The sequence below is a fragment of the Megalobrama amblycephala genome, linkage group LG1, assembly GCF_018812025.1.
Source record: "Megalobrama amblycephala isolate DHTTF-2021 linkage group LG1, ASM1881202v1, whole genome shotgun sequence".
NCBI lineage: Eukaryota > Metazoa > Chordata > Actinopteri > Cypriniformes > Xenocyprididae > Megalobrama > Megalobrama amblycephala.
Window position 1 is genome coordinate 40,794,148 of NC_063044.1, and position 19,273 is coordinate 40,813,420.

The 19,273-nt window shown below is 38.7% G+C and overlaps 1 protein-coding gene across 5 annotated transcripts in view; it reads left to right on the forward strand.

The window, feature by feature from the left end:
• Window positions 1-514: 514 nt before the first annotated feature.
• Window positions 515-19,273, forward strand: part of ints1 (integrator complex subunit 1) — a 38,827-nt gene continuing 20,068 nt past the window's right edge. The window contains exons 1-34 of one of the 5 annotated variants that reach the window (XM_048192882.1): window positions 515-642; window positions 1,044-1,134; window positions 1,230-1,517; window positions 1,658-1,854; window positions 1,940-2,077; window positions 2,156-2,315; window positions 2,405-2,510; window positions 5,453-5,639; window positions 5,733-5,878; window positions 6,969-7,110; window positions 7,340-7,516; window positions 7,602-7,710; window positions 7,959-8,009; window positions 8,480-8,600; window positions 9,793-9,870; window positions 9,965-10,122; window positions 10,271-10,367; window positions 10,587-10,678; window positions 10,764-10,824; window positions 10,905-11,102; window positions 11,189-11,318; window positions 11,394-11,573; window positions 12,168-12,317; window positions 12,400-12,579; window positions 12,671-12,775; window positions 12,868-13,035; window positions 13,115-13,226; window positions 13,309-13,467; window positions 14,673-14,819; window positions 14,906-15,004; window positions 15,138-15,262; window positions 17,956-18,210; window positions 18,303-18,462; window positions 18,626-18,757. In XM_048192882.1, coding sequence (XP_048048839.1) covers window positions 1,080-1,134; window positions 1,230-1,517; window positions 1,658-1,854; window positions 1,940-2,077; window positions 2,156-2,315; window positions 2,405-2,510; window positions 5,453-5,639; window positions 5,733-5,878; window positions 6,969-7,110; window positions 7,340-7,516; window positions 7,602-7,710; window positions 7,959-8,009; window positions 8,480-8,600; window positions 9,793-9,870; window positions 9,965-10,122; window positions 10,271-10,367; window positions 10,587-10,678; window positions 10,764-10,824; window positions 10,905-11,102; window positions 11,189-11,318; window positions 11,394-11,573; window positions 12,168-12,317; window positions 12,400-12,579; window positions 12,671-12,775; window positions 12,868-13,035; window positions 13,115-13,226; window positions 13,309-13,467; window positions 14,673-14,819; window positions 14,906-15,004; window positions 15,138-15,262; window positions 17,956-18,210; window positions 18,303-18,462; window positions 18,626-18,757 — 4,663 coding nt within the window. In that variant the 5' untranslated portion in view covers window positions 515-642; window positions 1,044-1,079. The other 4 variants (XM_048192898.1, XM_048192891.1, XM_048192907.1 and 1 more) reach the window with 4 other exon arrangements.

Here is a 19,273-nt window from a genome sequence, read left to right on the forward strand (position 1 = left end):
TATGCTTTTTTAGTTTATTATTTTATTTTATTTTATTTTATTTTATTTTATTTTATTTTATTTTATTTTTGGAAAAGTAAATGTTTTTTTCAATTTCTTTAAACCTCATAAAAACATAAGCTTATCATGTTTCATTATGCTTTTTTAGTTTATTTTATTATTTTATATTATTTTATTTTATTTTTATAAGCTTAAGCCTATTTTGTTTCATTAAATTATATATATATATATATATATATATATATATATATATATATATATATATATATATATATATATATATAATAGTTATAATAGTGCTTTTCTGCTGGTTTGCTTCAGGACCTAGATTTTATATATAATGCACATGAAGTGGCAATCCAACACAGTACCAATTACACACAGTGATTGTTAATTGTACAAAGTATCCCTAAAACAACTAATGAATGTTTACTGTTTTTAATATTGTTATTAATTTTACCTTTTGTTAATGTCCATTACTGCCTGTACATTTTCTCTCGGTCACACCGGTTGGCCGCTGAGTCAGGCTCCAGAGCTGTAGGTGGCGCTGTCGCACTTTCAGGAAACTCTCCCACTGCAGGAGCAGAAGTAGAAACACACCGTACACGGCAAATCATGTAGCAGCGCCTTTGAAAGACTGAGGTAGTTTATAAATATTATTTTCATATCCTGCACTTCCTATGTCAGTAACGTTATATTAAACATATTCTACTGTTAGCACTAGATGTTTTTTTTTAAAGTACATTGCGGCTAAAGTTTGATGTTTTTGCTAAGACGCTACCTGACAAGTACATCTTGTAAACAAACACAGAGACAGTCGAATTTAAAATAACAGCTATTAAAGGTAATAAAAGGTGTTTTTCATTCCTTCTCAGTGTTACAATGTCAATGTTACCAGCTCCAAATATGCCATATCAACAGCATACAAGCTCCATACAGCATACAGTTAACCTGAATGCAGTTTTTGTATGGTATGATAATATCATTGTAACTTAATTCCTCTAATGTGATTCAAAGTTTTTGGTTGTTTACGTCTCTTACAGTTACAGTAAGTTGAAACTTGTGGAAATTGTGTAACAATGAATCGACCAAAGCCAACAAGCATCAGGCGTCCCAGTAACACCAAACCATCAGGTAAGAGTGTTTAGCTGTGATTACGGCAAAGACGTAGATTAATTAACCATGTGTAATATTCAGACACATCTTTATCATCCTGTGATGTCCCTCAGGTCACCCACCTCCAGGGGATTTCATTGCTCTTGGAGCGAAGAGTCAAGGCAGTGAGCCGAAAGCAAACCCGGCTCTCTTGAAGCCACCGTCCACCGTTTTGCCCCCAGACCGCAAGAGGGAGGCAGCTTCATCCCTGCCCTCTTCCTCCAGCCTGTCCGGTCTTTCCAAACGGCCCAAGCACTCTAATACTCCACCCAGTGCCCTTTCTCGCCTCGCTGAGGTGGCTGCTGTTGACAAGAGATCAATATCCCCTTCAATCAAAGAGCCATCTGTAGTTCCTATTGAAGGTGAGATTCAGAAAAAATCTATTTAACTTGGTATGTTATGTCTTACTTTAGACATCCATTTTCCAATCCAATGTTCATATTTTCATAGACGTTGTTTTTACACACAATGTGAATTCACACAACATGTGATTATTTTTCAGTCTCCCCTGCTGTTCTTCTGGATGAGATTGAGGCAGCGGAGGCAGAGGGTAATGACGACCGCATTGAGGGTGTGCTCTGCGGGGCTGTCAAACAGCTGAAGATGAACAGAGCCAAGCCTGACATGACGCTGTACCTCAGCCTTATGTTTCTGGCCAAAATCAAGCCCAATGTCTTTGCCACAGAGGGTGTGATAGAGGTAGATAGAATCTCCTGTGCTATATTACTGTAATTTACTGTTACTGCTGGTGACGTGGCTTATTGTGTTGAACGTCTTTGATCAGGCTCTCTGCAGTTTGCTCCGCCGTGATGCCTCAATTAACTTTAAGGCCAAGGGGAACAACCTGGTGTCCGTGCTGGCCTGTAACCTTTTGATGGCCGCCTACGAGGAGGATGAAAACTGGCCTGAGATATTTGTCAAAGTAAGCAGTCAATCTGGCCAGCTTTCCTATCCCACAGTAATCGTAGTACTGATACACTGTCATTGTGGTGTTCCACAGGTCTACATTGAGGACTCTCTCGGTGAGCGGATCTGGGTGGACAGCTCGCACTGTAAAACATTTGTTGATAACATCCAGACTGCCTTCACAACAAAGATGCCTCCTAAGAGTATGCTGCTCCAGACGGAAGCAGGGAGGTCAGGAGGCGACCTCAGTGCAGGTTGGTGGTACAAGACTATTCTCAGTCATGGATTGAAATGTGTAGGTTAGTAAAATATGGTTTAACTGACGCAAAATACTGTATTTTAGGGAACAGCCCTCATCCTTCCACTCCAGATGAAGATGAAGGTCAGACTGAGCTCCTAATCGCTGAAGAGAAACTCAGTCCAGAGGATGATGGACAGGTTATGCCCAGGTAGGGAAGTACAGATATTTCAAGACAATGTAGCAGTCTTTAAATTTTTCAAAAATGAAAATTATGTCATTAATGACTCACCCTCATGTCGTTCCACACCCGTAAGACCTCCGTTCATCTTCGGAACACAGTTTAAGATAATTTAGATTTAGTCCGAGAGCTTTCTGTTCCTCCATTGAAAGTGTATGTACGGTATACTGTCCATGTCCAGAAAGGTAATAAAAACATCATCAAAGTAGTCCATGTGACATCAGTGGGTTAGTTAGAAGTTTTTGAAGCATCGAAAATACATTTTGGTCCAAAAATAACAAAAACTACGACTTTATTCAGCATTGTATTCTCTTCCGGGTCTGTTGTCAATCCGCGTTCACGACTCCGCAGTGACGCTGCTGACGTAAGACGCTGCTGACGTGTTATCCGGTGCGCCCGAGCTTCGTTTACAGTCTGAGGGAGACGCACGCTGTAAACAAAACAACCTTTGCAAACATGTCTAAGGATTTCGACACAGAGGAAGACTTGCATTTTTTTGCTCAGCCATATTTATTTGAACCCGAATACACGGACGAAGAACTAAGAGCGATGGAAGAAGCTCCTACACAGCAGCAACCGCTGTCACAAGCAGCGTCACTGCGGAGTCGTGAACGCGGATTGACAACAGACCCGGAAGAGAAGACAATGCTGAATAAAGTCGTAGTTTTTGTTATTTTTGGACCAAAATGTATTTTCGATGCTTCAACAAATTCTAACTAACCCACTGATGTCACATGGACTACTTTGATGATGTTTTTATTACCTTTCTGGACATGGACAGTCTACCGTACATACATTTTCAATGGAGGGACAGAAAGCTCTCGCACTAAATCTAAAATATCTTAAACTGTGTTTCGAAGATGAACGGAGGTCTTACGGGTTTGAAACGACATGAGGGTGAGTCATTAATGACATAATTATCATTTTTGGGTGAACTAACCCTTTAATTATAAAGAACTACATTACATTGAATAATTATGTTGAGAACTTGAAGTAATATTTGCTAAATTGAGAATGCTACATTACATAGTTTTGAAGTTTGGGGTTGGTAAGAATTTAATACATTTATTCAGCAATGATTCATTAAAGGGATAGTTCACCCAAAAATGAAAATGATCCCATGATTTACTCACCCTCAAGCCACCCTAGGTGTATATGACTATCTTCTTTCAGACGAACAGAATCAGAGTTATATTCAAAAATATCCTTAGTCCTCCAAGGTTTATAATGGTTGTGAATGGCTGCCTGCATTTTGAAGACAAAAAAAAAAACATCCATGTATAAAAAAAATTAATCCATATGACTCCAGGGGGTTCATAAAGGCCTTCTGAAGTGAATCGATGCGTTTGTGTAAGACAAATATCTTTATTTAAAACTTTATAAAGTAAAATAATGAGCTTCCAGCGCGACAGTCATACGCATTCGACGTACGTCCACTATGCCATGACGTACTACGTGTTATAGCGTAGGACATTGCGTAGTACTTCATGGGGTAGTTATTTGACTGTTGTTGAGTTTAAGTTTTAAAAAAGGATATTTGTATCCTATATGAAATAATATTTTGCAATGTTACTGTTTTACTGTATTTTTGTTAAAATAAATGCAGCCTTGAAGATTTTCTTTCAAACTTTTTTAAACAGTTGTATATATGTAACTAATATGTTATATAGATATTTTTGTTCAATATATATATATATCACAGTCCAAAAGTTTGGAACCACTAAGATTTTTAATGTTTTTAAAAGAAGTTTCGTCTGCTCACCAAGGCTACATTTATCTAATTAAAAATACAGTAAAAACAAGAATATTGTGAAATATTATTACAATTTAAAATAACTGTTTTCTATTTGAATACTGTATATTTCACAAAGTAATTTATTCCTGTGATGGCAAAGCTGAATTTTCAGCATCATTACTCCAGTCTTCAGTGTCACATGATCCTTCAGAAATCATTCTAATATGCTGATCTGCTGCTCAAGAAACATTTAATGTGTACAATTGTACAAAATATTTGTGTACAATATTGTTTTTCAGGATTATTTGATGAATAGAAAGTTCAAAAGAACAGTGTTTATCTGAAATCTAATCTTTTGTAACATTATAAATGTCTTTACTGCCACTTTTGATTGATTTAATGCATCCTTGCTGAATAAAAGTATTCATTTCTTTAATTTCTTTTCAAAAAAATAAAAATTCTTACTGACCCCAAACTTTTGAACGGTAGTGTATAATGCTACAGAAGCTTTGTATTTCAGATAAATGCTGTTCTTTTGAACTTTCTATTCATCAAGGAATCCTGAAAAAAAAAGTACACAACTGTTTTCAACATTGAAAATAATCATAAATGTTTCTTGAGCATCAAATCATCATATTAGAATGATTTCTGAAGGATCATGTGACACTGAAGACTGGAGTAACGATGCTGAAAATTCAGCTTTGCATCACAGGAATAAATTACTTTGTCAAATATATTTAAATAGTACACAGTTATTTTAAATTGTAATAATATTTCACAATATTACTGTTTTTTACTGTATTTTTAATTAAATAAATGTAGCCTTGGTGAGCAGACGAAACTTCTTTTAAAAACATTAAAAATCTTAGTGGTTCCAAACTTATTTATATAATTTATTATCCCATGATTTACTCCCCCCCCCCCCCCCCCCCCCACAACAGAACATTTTTTAATATTTCTCAGATTGTGTTTGTGTCTGAAAGAAGATAGTCATATACACCTAGGATGGCTTTGCTGTGGTACTGAAATTGGTATCAAGAAATATGAATTTTCACTGGTACTGAAATGTTGGTATTATTACAACAATATGCTCAGGTATTTACATATTGTAAATCATTTTACAAAGCTGTAACATGTGTATGTGGATGAGTGTAACCATTATCTGCCTCGGCTCCAGGTACGAAGAGCTGGCTGAAAGTGTGGAGGAGTACGTGTTGGATGTTTTGAGGGACCAGCTGAACCGTCGCCAGCCCATGGACAATGTGTCCAGGAACCTTTTGCGCCTTCTCACAGCCACCTGTGGTTATAAAGAGGTCCGACTGATGGCCGTGCAGAGACTCGAGATGTGGTTACAGAATCCCAAGGTACAACAAGGTGGACAAAAGAGAGGAAGTGTCTTTGTCTGAGAGTGTGAAACCGCATATCTAAAGGTTTGTTCTTGTTTGATGCTTTTCCAGCTGACTCGGCCAGCACAGGATCTTCTCATGTCTCTGTGCATGAACTGTAATACACACGGCTCAGACGATATGGAGGTCATCTCGAACCTCATCAAGATCCGCCTCAAACCTAAAGTTCTCCTCAACCACTACATGCTGTGTGTCAGGTCTGCATTACACCTTCAAACCTGAGCTCTCGGGTTATACTCCACAAAATTATAAGTTAGTACTTTAAAGGGTTAGTTCACCCAAAAATGAAAATTCTGTCATTTATTACTCACCCTCATGTCGTTCCACACCCACAAGACCTTCGTTCATGTTCGGAACTTAAATTAAGATATTTTTGATGAAATCCGAGAGCTTTCTGACCCCCATAGAAAGTAATGTAATCACCAATTTACCAAGAAAAGGCAAAGAAAAGTAGTAAAGACATTGTTAAAGTTGACAACGTGACTACAGTGGTTCAATCTTAATGTTATGAAGCGACAAGAATATTTTTTGTGCGCAAAAATAACTTTATTGTGTCAGAGACTGACAAGGATTCAAGTAAATAAGTCGTTATTTATTTATTTTTTTCCCCCCAACCACTTGTGTGTACCAGTGGAGCTTTGCTGGCATCTAATGGGGAAAATTTGGTACTGTGCCCAAACAAAATCTTACTGACTTTTTTGAGATATCTTCCTCAATTTTGGAACATAACTTTAGATTTATGGCTTTTTTTTTTTTTTTTTTCACTTTTTAAACTTTTACTTCAGCAATAATCTGCCATGGGTCTTCTTTAAAATGAGACAACTTAAGTCTGTGATCCCAATCTTCAAATTTTTATGACACGGGCATTTTTGTCTTCTAAGGACCTCAGAGTAACGTTTTAAATTGATGCACAAGGGTTAAAGTCTAAAGTAATGTTAAAGTAGTGGTACACAAAAATGATGGTTCGGTACGTACGTACTTGGATCTTGCACTTATTCGGTAGCAGCTCACTCTTTGTCCTTCATTACAACATTGAAGTATATTGATACAAAAGATATTGTCCCATCTCAGGGGGGGAGCTCTGAGTTTAAAATTACTTTCCACACACAGAGAAGTTCCACAGGTGCAGTGGTTAAAACAACACTGAATTCATTCGGTACACGTGTACTAAACCAAAAGACCTGCACCAAAAGTTTTCACTATGAATACATGTACCGTTACACCCCAAGTAAAGTGTAAATGCTTTTTTGATTTTATGTACCTTTTTGTATTTCTCATGTTCTACAGGGAGCTTCTGAATGCTCACCGAGATAATCTGGGCACCATGGTGAAGTTTGTGATCTTTAACGAGTTGTCAAATGCCAGAAATCCCAATAATATGCAAGTCCTCCATACTGTTCTGCAACATAGCCCAGAGCAGGCACCCAAGGTGACTTTTCAACCAACATCGCTTGCTTCATACACAATTACAAAAAACTGTGATCAATGTTGTTTTCTAGGGCAAGTGTCACTGTTAGTATTGCTCATACTTGTTTTTAAGAGCCCAAAACCTTACTGTCAAACTTTGACACATTCCAGATGTGATATGAACGTAAAGTACGGACCTGAGAAGTTTAATAATATTTATTTTGAGTCCTGTTGTTTTGTTTTGTCCCCAGTTTCTGGCAATGGTGTTCCAGGACTTGCTGACCAATAAGGACGACTACCTGCGAGCATCACGGGCATTGCTTAGGGAAATCATTAAACAGACCAAACATGAGATCAACTTCCAGTCCTTTTGTTTAGGCCTCATGCAAGAGAGGAAAGAGGCCAGTTACGTGGACATGGAGTTTAAAGTGAGGACTATATAGATCTCTTTATTATGTGTAGTTTCTTAAAAGAAAATCTGTTTTGATGTATTGCCTGTACATATTTTTTCAGGAGCGTTTTGTCATCCAAGTGACGGATCTCTTGACGGTGTCCATGATGTTGGGGATCACGGCTCAGGTCAAAGAGGCCGGCATTGCGTGGGACAAAGGAGAGAAGAAGAGTAAGATGTTTTATACTCTTAATGCCTCATATCCAAGGGCCTGTTTACATCTGGTCACTTCATGTGTTTTTACTGATCGGATAGCTATCTGATTTGTTAAAACGGTTCCATTTACACTTGGCCGCATAAATGTGTCTCTCCCCAAAGCGAATATATATCCAATCTTCAATTCCCACGCTATATGCAAATTTAGCGGAGTTCAGGTCAATGAAAGCAACAGATATGAGCTGCATTTTATTTATCATCAGCTAATATCAAGACCAAAGACCGCAATAGGAGAGAGAGCGACATCTGCACTGGTAAGATAATTTTGTCTCACTACTTTTAATGAAGATGATTGTGTGTTGAGCGTCTGCGACTTTCTTTCAGTTTCATTTGCGGCAGTTTGCGCGTTGGCTTGCTGAAGAGATACTCAGCTACTAATCTGCGGCAATGAGTGTTGCTGCAGCGCTGTCATATCTGGCTAAAACATGTCATGTAGCCTATAATGTGCTCTCAGACTTTATTTATTTTTTTTACCATTTTTGGAGGAGTAAAAATTACATATGTGGTTTCAACAACCAGATGCATTTACACTTGTCCAGTTTCATCTGGAATGTGTCTCAGACCACCTCCTGAAGTGGTTTGAGCGATCGGATTTAAATCAATCTCAAGTGTTTCTGAGGGCTGTTACACCTGGTCTTTTCACAATCAGAAGTGACCAGGTGTAAACGCCCCAATATTCAAAATTCTTTCTATGATAAGCATTGCAAATGTGTCTGTATTTCAGATCTGGAAGCACTGAGGTCCTTTCAGAACCAGATCGCCGCCATCCAGAGAGATGCTGTGTGGTGGCTACACTCCGTGGTTCCTACCATCAGTAAAGTGGGACCTAAAGACTACGTGCACTGGTATGGATGAGAGGGATGTAGGACTAGTTTTGTTATTGTTAAAAGCACAATATGTAAGATTTTAGGATTAAAATATCCAAAAAACATTTTTGGAGCTTGATTAAATGTTTTTTTTTTTTTATTAGGAGGAGGATGTTTTAAGCTATGAAACTTGCAGGAAGTTTTAAAGGGGACCTATTATGCAAAATTCACTTTTTGCATACTAGCCTAAAATCCACCCACTCCATTTGTTTTTTATAATCCTCATAAATCATAAACAGTCTCCAAACAAGCAGTTCCAGATTTCCCCCTACTCTTACGTAAGAGTGGGAGCTCAGAACATAAGGCAAGCATATAAGGCTCCATAGACTCCCTGCATCTGAGCCACTGAGGACACCATGGTTGAATTTCATTTATGAAGGAAATGTGTCGGTAAAGTGTTACATATCTGCGCAAATCATTTTACGCCGGACTGCTTCACAAATGTGGGTCAGTTCAATGCTTGATTTGCATACAAGATTAGCATGATGGTACATGCTATTCGATGAGTTGAATCAACTTAACTCTACATAAATGTATCCACTAAACCTTCAGAAATGTACAGTTACATTCTAAAAGCTATAACTTCTTCCTGAGTCTCTCCATCAGTGTCCGACTCCGGTTCGAACATGTAAGGCTGAACACAGCTACTGTCAATTTCTGACATTTTGGCTGCGTGAGATTCTCCAGTTTTGTTGCAGGGCATGAGCTGTTAAAGCTCCGCCCTCTTCTGGAAAGGGGGCCGGGAACAGCAGCTCATTTGCATTTAAAGGGACACACAAAAACTGTGTGTTTTTGTTCACACCCTAATAGGGGCAAATTTGGCAAGCTATAATAAATGATCTGTGGGGTATTTTGAGCTGAAACTTCACAGACACATTCTGGGGACACCAGAGACTTGTGAAAAGGGGCATAACAGGTCCCCTTTAATGGTACAAAGACCTCTTATATGTCAAATTAGTCATATATGGCAAATTTGATTTTTCATCTCATGACCTCTTTAAAATGTGAGTCAAGTTTTTTTGCAACAATAACATAATTTATTTAATATTTCATGACCTTTTAACACCTTTGATGGAAATTTTCAATTTAAACTGTCAGTTGTAAGGCTGCTCGTAAGACTTTGCATACAGCAGGTTGTTATTTTGCTGATTGCTTCATTGTGTTTCAACAGTCTTCACAAGGTGCTTTTCACAGAGCAGCCTGAGACCTATTACAAATGGGACAACTGGCCACCTGAGAGTGACAGAAAGTGAGATATCTTCTCTGATTGAACGTCGTACTGAAAGACTGGTTGTTAGTCCTATTTTTTTCGTAGATGCTAAAGCATATCTCCTGTTTGTTAGTTTCTTTCTCCGGCTGTGCTCTGAGGTTCCTCTGCTGGAGGATACACTGATGCGCATCTTAGTGATCGGTCTCTCACGTGATTTGCCACTGGGCCCAGCTGACGCCATGGAGTTGGCCGATCACCTGGTGAAGAGAGCTGCAGGAGTTCAGTCTGACGGTAAGACAGCGCTCCTGGTTCGAATGTTTGAACGCAGCACACATATCTTAATCATTAAAAAACAGCTCAGACATTTTTAGTAGTGGTCTGGTCTGTTGTTAAAGCTAGCCATGTGATGATGTTTGTCTTCCTACATCTTCAACTGTAGACTTGGAAGTGTTGCGAGTCGAGAGGATCCAGCTCATCGATGCTGTGCTGAACCTTTGCACCTACCATCACCCAGAGAACATCCAGCTTCCTGCAGGGTACTGCATTTACCTTTCACCCAGTTTATTCCCTGCTGTTTTTAACTTCTGTTTTATTATGCAGTGATTCACCAGCTTTATATTGCCAAATAATTATTGGGTGTCATGGACTATTTGCTTTGAATGTTTAAGCCACACTGTGGTCTGTCCGCTCCTGGAATCTCTATTTGTGTTTATTCTTATGAGAGGTGAAATACTTTATTAAATGTTCCATTTTAGGTATCAACCTCCAAATCTGGCCATATCAACTCTTTACTGGAAGGCCTGGCTCCTGCTGCTTGTGGTGGCAGCGTTCAACCCACAGAAAATCGGTGAGGCCAGATATGATGCAATACTTGCATTTCATAATAACATCTCATTAGAATGCTATTATATCGCTGTCACTGATGGTTTCAGGTTTGGCAGCGTGGGATGGTTACCCCACTCTGAAAATGCTCATGGAGATGGTTATGACAAAGTAAGCGTTCTGCATATTATGTGGAAATGTGGTTTTATGGATATTTCAGCTCTTGACTCTTTCTTTTGCTCTCTTCTCAGTAACTATTCCTACCCTCCGTGCACGGTGGCCGACGAGGAGACCAAAACAGAGATGATCAATCGAGAGCTGCAGATTTCTCAGAAGGAGCGGCAGGAGATCCTGGCCTTTGAGAGCCACCTGGCAGCTGCCTCCACCAAGCAGACCATAACAGAAACCAACAGCCTTCTGCTGTCCCAGCTCACCAGCCTAGACCCCAAGTATGACTTTCCATTTGTCGCTGTAGCGATAAGCCAGTGTGTTTTTAAAGAAACTGACCCTGTCTTTGGTTTACTTCTTTTCTCAGGGGACCCCCACGTAGGCCACCACCTCTTGTCCTGGATCAAGTGAAGAGTCTGAACCAGTCTTTGCGCCTGGGCCATTTGCTCTGCCGCAGCCGCAACCCTGACTTCCTGCTCAATATCATCCAGAGACAAGTAAACACTTTCATATGCTTGCGGAGCTGTTCTTTATAAAGAGCCATGCTAAACTTCAGATTTTCTCCCATCCAGGCCTCCTCTCAGTCTATGCCGTGGCTGGCTGATCTCGTCCAGTCCAGCGAAGGGTCCTTGGATGTGCTGCCTGTTCAGTGCCTGTGTGAATTCCTCCTCCATGATGCCGCTGATGACGCCTCTTCCATTGATGATGAGGAGGAAGGAGAGAGCAAAGAGCAGAGAGTGAAGAAAAGACAGGTAAAGCTCAGCCTTGACCTCACATTTCTCTGTTGTCTTCTCTTGTAATGTTGTCTTTAAACTAAAGTTTAGTTTTACATGACAGTTTTTCTAAACCCTACTGTAGTAGATTTGTTAGGGTGGGCCAAGATGCTGAATATATAAAACTACCATTAAAAAGTCTGAGGTCACACTTTTATCAGGTCACATTTTTATCAGCAAGGATGTTAAACTGAACAAAAGCTACAGTAAAGATGTTTATAATCTTACAAAAGATTTAATGATTTCAAATAAATGCTGTTCTTTTGAACTTTCTATTCATCAAAAATCTTGAAAAAAAGGTATCATTGTTTTTCACAAAATTATTAAGCAGCACAACTGTTTTCAACATTGATAATAATAATAAATGTTTCTCGAGCATCAAATCATCATATCAGAATGATTTCTGAAGGATCATGTGACCCTGAAGACTGGAGTAATGATGCTGAAAATTCAGCTTTGCTATCAAAAGAATAAATTGCATTTTAAAATGTATTTAAATAGAATAAATTGCATTAATATTTTACAATATTATTGTTTTTACTGTATTTTTTCCCTCCTCATATTTCCCATCAGAGGCAGCAGAAACAGAGGCAGCTTCTTGGGCGGCTGCAGGACCTTCTGCTGGGTCCTAAGGCTGATGAACAGACCACATGCGAGGTCTTGGACTACTTCCTGCGGCGTCTCAGTTCTTCTCAGGTGGCCTCTAGAGTGCTGGCCATGAAGGTGCGGAGTTAATTAACCGTACACCGGTGCTTGGTTCATTTAGACACTTTAATAAGATGGTTGATTGTGATGTTTGTATCAGGGGCTGTCTCTGGTGCTGACTGAGGGAGGATTAAGAGATGGAGAGGAGAGGGATCAGCTCATGGAGGAGGACTCTGGAGATGCAGAGTTATTGCCAGGCTACCAGTGGCTCCTTCAGGACCTCCCCAAACTGCCTCTGTTTGATAGTGTGAGAGGCTTGACGGCCAGCGCCTTACAGCAGGTCAGTCCACCTACGGAGTTACATGATTATCAATCTTTGTAACTTGATCAGCTTATTGTGTTTGTGTGTTTTTTTTCTCTTTTTTTGTCAGGCCATTCACATGGAGACAGATCCTCAAACCATTAGTGCATACCTGATTTACCTATCCCAGCATGCACCAGTGGAGGAGCAGTCCCTCCACAATGACCTGGCCTTGGTTAGTTTAAACCTACAGCTTTTTATCTGTCTGAAAAAAGCTCTTGTCTAACCTCTTTCTTCTCTCCTCTCTGGTGTTTCCCGTCTTCTCAGGATGTGGCTCGTCTGATAGTGGAACGCTCCACTATAATGAACTGCCTGTTCGCCAAGCACTCCTGCAGGCCAGAGTCTGACGCCGTTCTCTCCGCTCTGATCACCATCTTCTCTGCCTACATACGTCGAATGAGGAAGACAAAAGAGGGAGAGGATCTGTACAGCTGGGTAAGGAACGATTAACTGGACTTGAAATTCAAATCACTGCTTGTGCACATGATTAAAGACCACATTTTAAACCTCACAGTCAGAGTCTCAGGATCAAGTGTTCCTGCGATGGACCACAGGAGAAACGGCCACCATGCACATTCTGGTGGTCCATGCTATGGTCATCCTGCTCACGCTGGGACCTCCCAAAGGTGAGTGTCTCCTCTGCTGCAGTGTTTAGTGATTGATTCTGCCTGTACTTGTAGTAACAGCTACTGTGATTGTGGTTTTTAGGGGAAAGTGAGTTCTATATACTGCTGGATATTTGGTTTCCTGATAAAAAGCCCCTTCCTACTGCGTTCCTTGTTGACACGTCTGAGGAGGCCCTTCTTTTGCCAGATTGGCTAAAATTAAGGATGATCCGATCTGAGGTCTCCCGATTGGTCGATGCAGGTAAACATATTTTGTTTATGAATACGGATTTCAAAATACCAAATTTGATGCCAAGAAATACCAAAGTTGCATTTATTTGATTAAAAATACAGTAAAAACAGTAATATTGTGAAATATTATTATAATGTGAATAATATAATATATTAATCTATTTTAAAATGTAATTTATTCCTGTAATAACAAAGCAGAATTTTTAGCATCATTACTCCAGTCTTCAGTGTCACATGATCCTTCAGAATTGGCTGCTCAAGAAACATTTCTAATGATAAATTTTTTTCAGGATTCTTTGATGAATAGAAAGTTTAAAAGAACAGCATCTATTTTGTAACATTGTAAATGTCTCTACTGTCACTTTTGATCAATTTAATGTAGGGCTGCAACGATTAATCGCGATTAATCCTTTGCAAAATAAAAGTCTGTGTTTACGTAATATATATGTGTGTGTTCTGTGTATAATAATTATGTATATATAAATACAAACACATACAGGTATAAAGTTTAGAAATATATGCATGTATTATAAATATATATATTTATATATATTTTATATTACATATAAACATAAATATTTTATATATAAATATAACATTTTTCTTAAATACATACATGAATGTGTGTGTATTTATATATACATAATTATTATACACAGAACACACACATATATATTACGTAAACACAGACCTTTATTTTGCAAACGATTAATCGCGATTAATCGTTGCAGCCCTAATTTAATGCATCTTTGCTGAATAAAAGTATTAATTTCATTCCAAAAAAAATCTTACTGACCCCAAACTTTTGAACGGTTGTGTAGTTCAAGTCAAGTCAGTTTTATTTCCAGAGCACTTAATACAATACAGATTGTTTCAAAGCAGCTTCACAGTAATGCCAGACAAATTTAATTACAGCTATAAGCACCTCTAAAAAGACAATAGTATCATAATTCAGCTCAGTTCAGTTCAGACTTGAGTTAAATAACTGTGTAAAGTTCATCAATTATAAAACAAGTTCAATTTCAGCTCTACAGGAGACAGAAGAGTGTCATTATTCAGCTCAATTCAGTTCTAGTTTTGTTCTCATCCAATAGTGTCAGTGCAGTCAAATAGATAATACTACTGAATATTAAGTGTCTTTTAAACCCAAAAGTGAGTTAGTTGTTAAACTAAGGTTTGTGTACAAGTCCGAATGGATTTCTCTGTCATTTGCAGCCCTACAGGATCTGGAGCCCCAGCAGCTGCTGTTGTTCGTCCAGTCCTTCGGGATCCCTGTCTCCAGCATGAGCAAACTGCTGCAGTATCTGGACCAGGCTGTGTCCCATGATCCCCAGACACTGGAGCAAAACATCATGGACAAGAGTGAGGATCTTTCATTTGATTTACTCTGTTCTCTCAGCATTCAGTGTGTGAAATGATCCTAATATCATGGATGTTTTACCTCTTAGACTACATGGCACATCTAGTGGAAGTCCAGCATGAGAGAGGAGCTACAGGAGGACACACATTTCACAGTTTGCTCAGTACTTCACTTCCTCAACGCAGAGGTCAGGATCTAACGCCTTACACCAAGGGTTCAGTCAGCACTGATTAATGGTGCTGTTTTACTCAGTTTGAGTTACTGAACAGAATTATTAAATTCTGTACTAATGAGTCCTTTGCTGATCTGATGTGTTACAGACAGCTCAGAGGTGAGCAGGGCTAAGGTTACCGTTGAAACGCCCCATGGCTCCGTAAAGATGAGAGCAGTTAGTCAGGTGCCAGTGATCGGCCCAGAGGATGATCTCACTGGGATCCTACTACAGGTACGACATCTCACTTTGATCTACTTATGCTGCTTTTTTAGTGGGATTTAATTCTACTATGTTAATAATATAATAATCTTTTCAGAGCTGTGGCACAGCTGCATGTGCTTCTGGCATGGTCAGTCTTAGTCCAGCATGCATGTGTTTTGTTCACATTCCCCCATTCTCTCTCCAATTTTTGGGTCACTCTCTTCTAAGGCTGGGTATTGCCAACTACCTCACAACATCATGTAGATTTTTTTTTAGATTAATCTAGATTTTGTAGATGGTTTAATGCTGCCTTCACGTTCTTTCGGAATTATCGTAAATACAAGTTTACTAGTAAAAAATTGGACATGAACACACTCTCAAGTCGAATTTACTACTGGAAAATTCAGAGATAATTTTGAGTTTGAGTTTCTGAGTTTGGATTGCCATAAACTGTAAACATGGCAGAGAGGCGAACGATTGCTGCTGTGAGTGTGACTGGTATTCTTTATTAGTTTTCTCCACAACAGCTACATCGCCTAATGTTAAAGTAGTGCATATTTACATATAATTTATAATAGTAATGAATAATAATAATTTATGAATAGTAAATTAAAAGAATCGCCAGCAGGCTGACTAGAATATTTACTTGGTTGTCACTGAATGGGATGCTAAATATTATTTTTGCTTTAAGATTTTTCCAATAAATAGGCAACAAAGCAGAAAACGCATGATGAGCTCGTAATCACAACTTCAGAAGTGGGAAGTAGGAAATTAAATAAAAAAATACATTTGTGTTCCGAAGATGAACAAAAGTCTTACGAGGGAACTACATGAGGGTGAGTAAATGATGACAGAATTTTCATTTTTGGGTGAACTTACCCTTTAATGCATCACAATATCATTATTGAAATGTGATTAAAACAGTGTCAAATGTGTAAGAAATACTGAATCAGTTTTAAAAAGATGAAAATGAAAATTCTGTCATTTACTCTCCCTCATGTCATTCCAAACCCATAAGACTTTCGTTCATCTTGGAAATACAAATGAAGATATTTCAATGAAACCTGAGAGATTTCTGTCCCTCCATTGAAAGTGCATTAAGAAAAAAAATTATATGCTTTAAAAAGTACATAAAGACAATATACAAGTAATGAATTTAGCAGTTTACTTTAAGAGTAATGGTTGCTAAAATATTTAATTTAGACTTTTATTCCAATATAAACATTAATCAGTGCACATATAGTACCTGTCAAAAGTTTGGAAACATTTACAATTTTTTTTAATGTTTTTGAAAGAAGTCTCTTATGCTCACCATGGCTACATTTATTTAATCAAAAATACAGTAAAAACAGTAATATTGTGATGTTAAGCAGCAACACAAAGAAATGTTAAAAATTGTAATATTTCTGAACTTTTGACTGGTGCTGTACATAGAGCACAACAGAGCTCAAATATGATAAACGGAAGCTCAACTGCACATACTTGAATTTCAAGAACAAACTTCATTGGTTTGTCAGGTTTTCTGAAAAATTTTCACTGACAAGCTGTTTTGAACCACCTAAACAAACTGTAAAAAGCCTTTGTTTTTGGCAGATTTTGTTCTAAATGATGTCACACACATTTGGTCTTTGGTTTAGCTTGAAGTCCTTTAGTCTCTTGCATAGCACCACCCTTCAAACTAGCTGACAAATCCCAGATTTAGACTTTTCAGTTACGTAGATGAACCTCTTCTTCATTAAAGGTCCCGTTCTTCATGATCCCATGTTTCAAACTTTAGTTAGTGTGTAATGTTGTTGTTAGAGTATAAATAAAATCTGTAAAATTTTAAAGCTCAAAGTTCAATGCCAAGCGAGATATTTTATTTAACAGAAGTCGCCTACATCGAACGGCCAGTTTGGACTACATCCCTCTACTTCCTTCTTTAATGACGTCACTAAAACAGTTTTTTGACTAACCTCCGCCCACAGGAATACACAAGAGTTGCGTTTGTAGAGTGTGTTTGTCGCCATGTCGTCGAAACGCTGTTATTTTCATCCCACAGTCCAATCACCGGGTCTGATTCCGGCTCAAATTGATAGGGTAAAATTAAAGACATGTTTACAATAACACTGAGCGCATGCATCTCCAAGTTATGGTAAGAGGCGTGATCTTTCCGGGCAAGGTTCGCTAATCTGCTGTCGAATCACAACACGGGAACCGCTGGCACAATCAGAACTCGTTACGTATTTCTGAAGGAGGGACTTCATAGAACAAGGAAGTCATCAGCCCGTTTTTATGACAGTGGAAACAGCGGTATACAGATAAGTAAATTATGTGAAAACACTGTGTTTTTTTACACGCGAAACATGAACACATGTTATATTGCACACTATAAACACAATCAAAGCTTCAAAAATCCATGAAAAACGGGACCTTTAATTAAACTCTAGAGATGGATGAGAGAATGCAAATAAAAAATAATTCAATAATATTTCATTAAAAAAATAAAAATACATAAATTAAATAACATTGATACAATCATTCAAATGATCAATTCTGTAAAAAAACAAGAAACATTTCACATCATATTGATTATTTTTGCAAAGTCAATGTGTACATATCAAATAAATAGAAAAAAAAACATTTCATATAAATTGTGGCATCTTGTAAAATGATTTTTAAGAATATCAGGTTAGATCTTTATGACTTGACAGTGATGGTGATGATTCTCTTTCCCCATCTAGCTCTTCCCTCTGAAGGTGGATCCTCGCTGGCCTCCGCCCCCTGTCCGGCCATTGTCATTAGCTCTGCAGCAGACCCTGGCCCAGGAGGTCCTGCGGGCACGGCAGGGACACATCCAGCAGGGTGGCGCTGCCGGACGACTCCTACAAGCCTTAGCAGCCCTTCTAAACTCCGCCCACGCTGGAGCCCTGGTCATGGCAATGCACCACAGCCATACAATCTCCTGCCCTCTACTGCGCCAACTCCATCTTTACCAGGCACCTAACCTACTCATACCTACATATTCACTTTCATCACTGGTGCTTCCTTTTGCTTGCTCACTCTGTCTACTTCTCTTTTTCTCCTCTAGCGGTTGGTGTCTCAAGATGTTGGCTTCTCGTCACTGTTTTTCAACGCCGTTATGCAGATGTTGACGTGGTTGGAGAACTCAGCGGTGGAGACGGGGCCACTCCACAGCCTGCTGAAATCTCTGGCAGCACAGTACTCTCACAAACATCGCATCACAGATGGTGAGTCACTCCTATTCCTGAATCTTAGCTGTGCAGGTCACATTTGAAACCACACATTCAAACTGACAACAGAATTAGTTGAATCAGGTCAGAAAATACAGTCAGTTGATCGTTTTTAGTCTTAGCATGCTATCCAGGTGTATTGACTGTGTCTTGTCATCAGTTCGTACAGGATTTCTGCACTTGGCTGAAGCGCTGGTGTATAGACGTGACTCTGAAGTGGCAGCGAGGGGCATTATTGCCTCTCTGAGAGCTGGAGAAAAATGCAACGCTGAACCTGAACTCATACGAAAAGGTATTTAAGCAGTACAGGGTCCTCCAGTTCTCACTTAAAGGGTCACATCACAATGAATCAAATTTTGTGTGATTCTTTTAAAATTAGAGAGTTCATTGTACTGTGAAAACATACTAAAATGTTTAGAAATCCTCCCAAATCCAAAAAATGCTTTTATTGAAACTAAGCTGCCAAAGTGTCGGTGTTCGGAGGAAGTAGATTAGAAAATTAGTAGATTATTCATAAATATCTGAAGAACTGAAGGCTAAATGAAATAGAGTTCAACAAACCTTGTGTTGTTTCTGGCTTGTGTGTAGCACCTGCTGCTCTTTTTTTTTTCTGCGTTTTTCGCATCCGTGGCACGCATTTTGAGAGATGTTTTGACAATTCAGAGCCACCGTAAAAGCGAATGCCAAAATACCGAATGCCATCTGACAAGTTGATCCATGATGTCTACAGCACAAAACAGCAGCACTGTATGACAAACAAAGTGTGGAATACAAAGAGACAGAATATAAAGACAGATTGTGCCAGTAG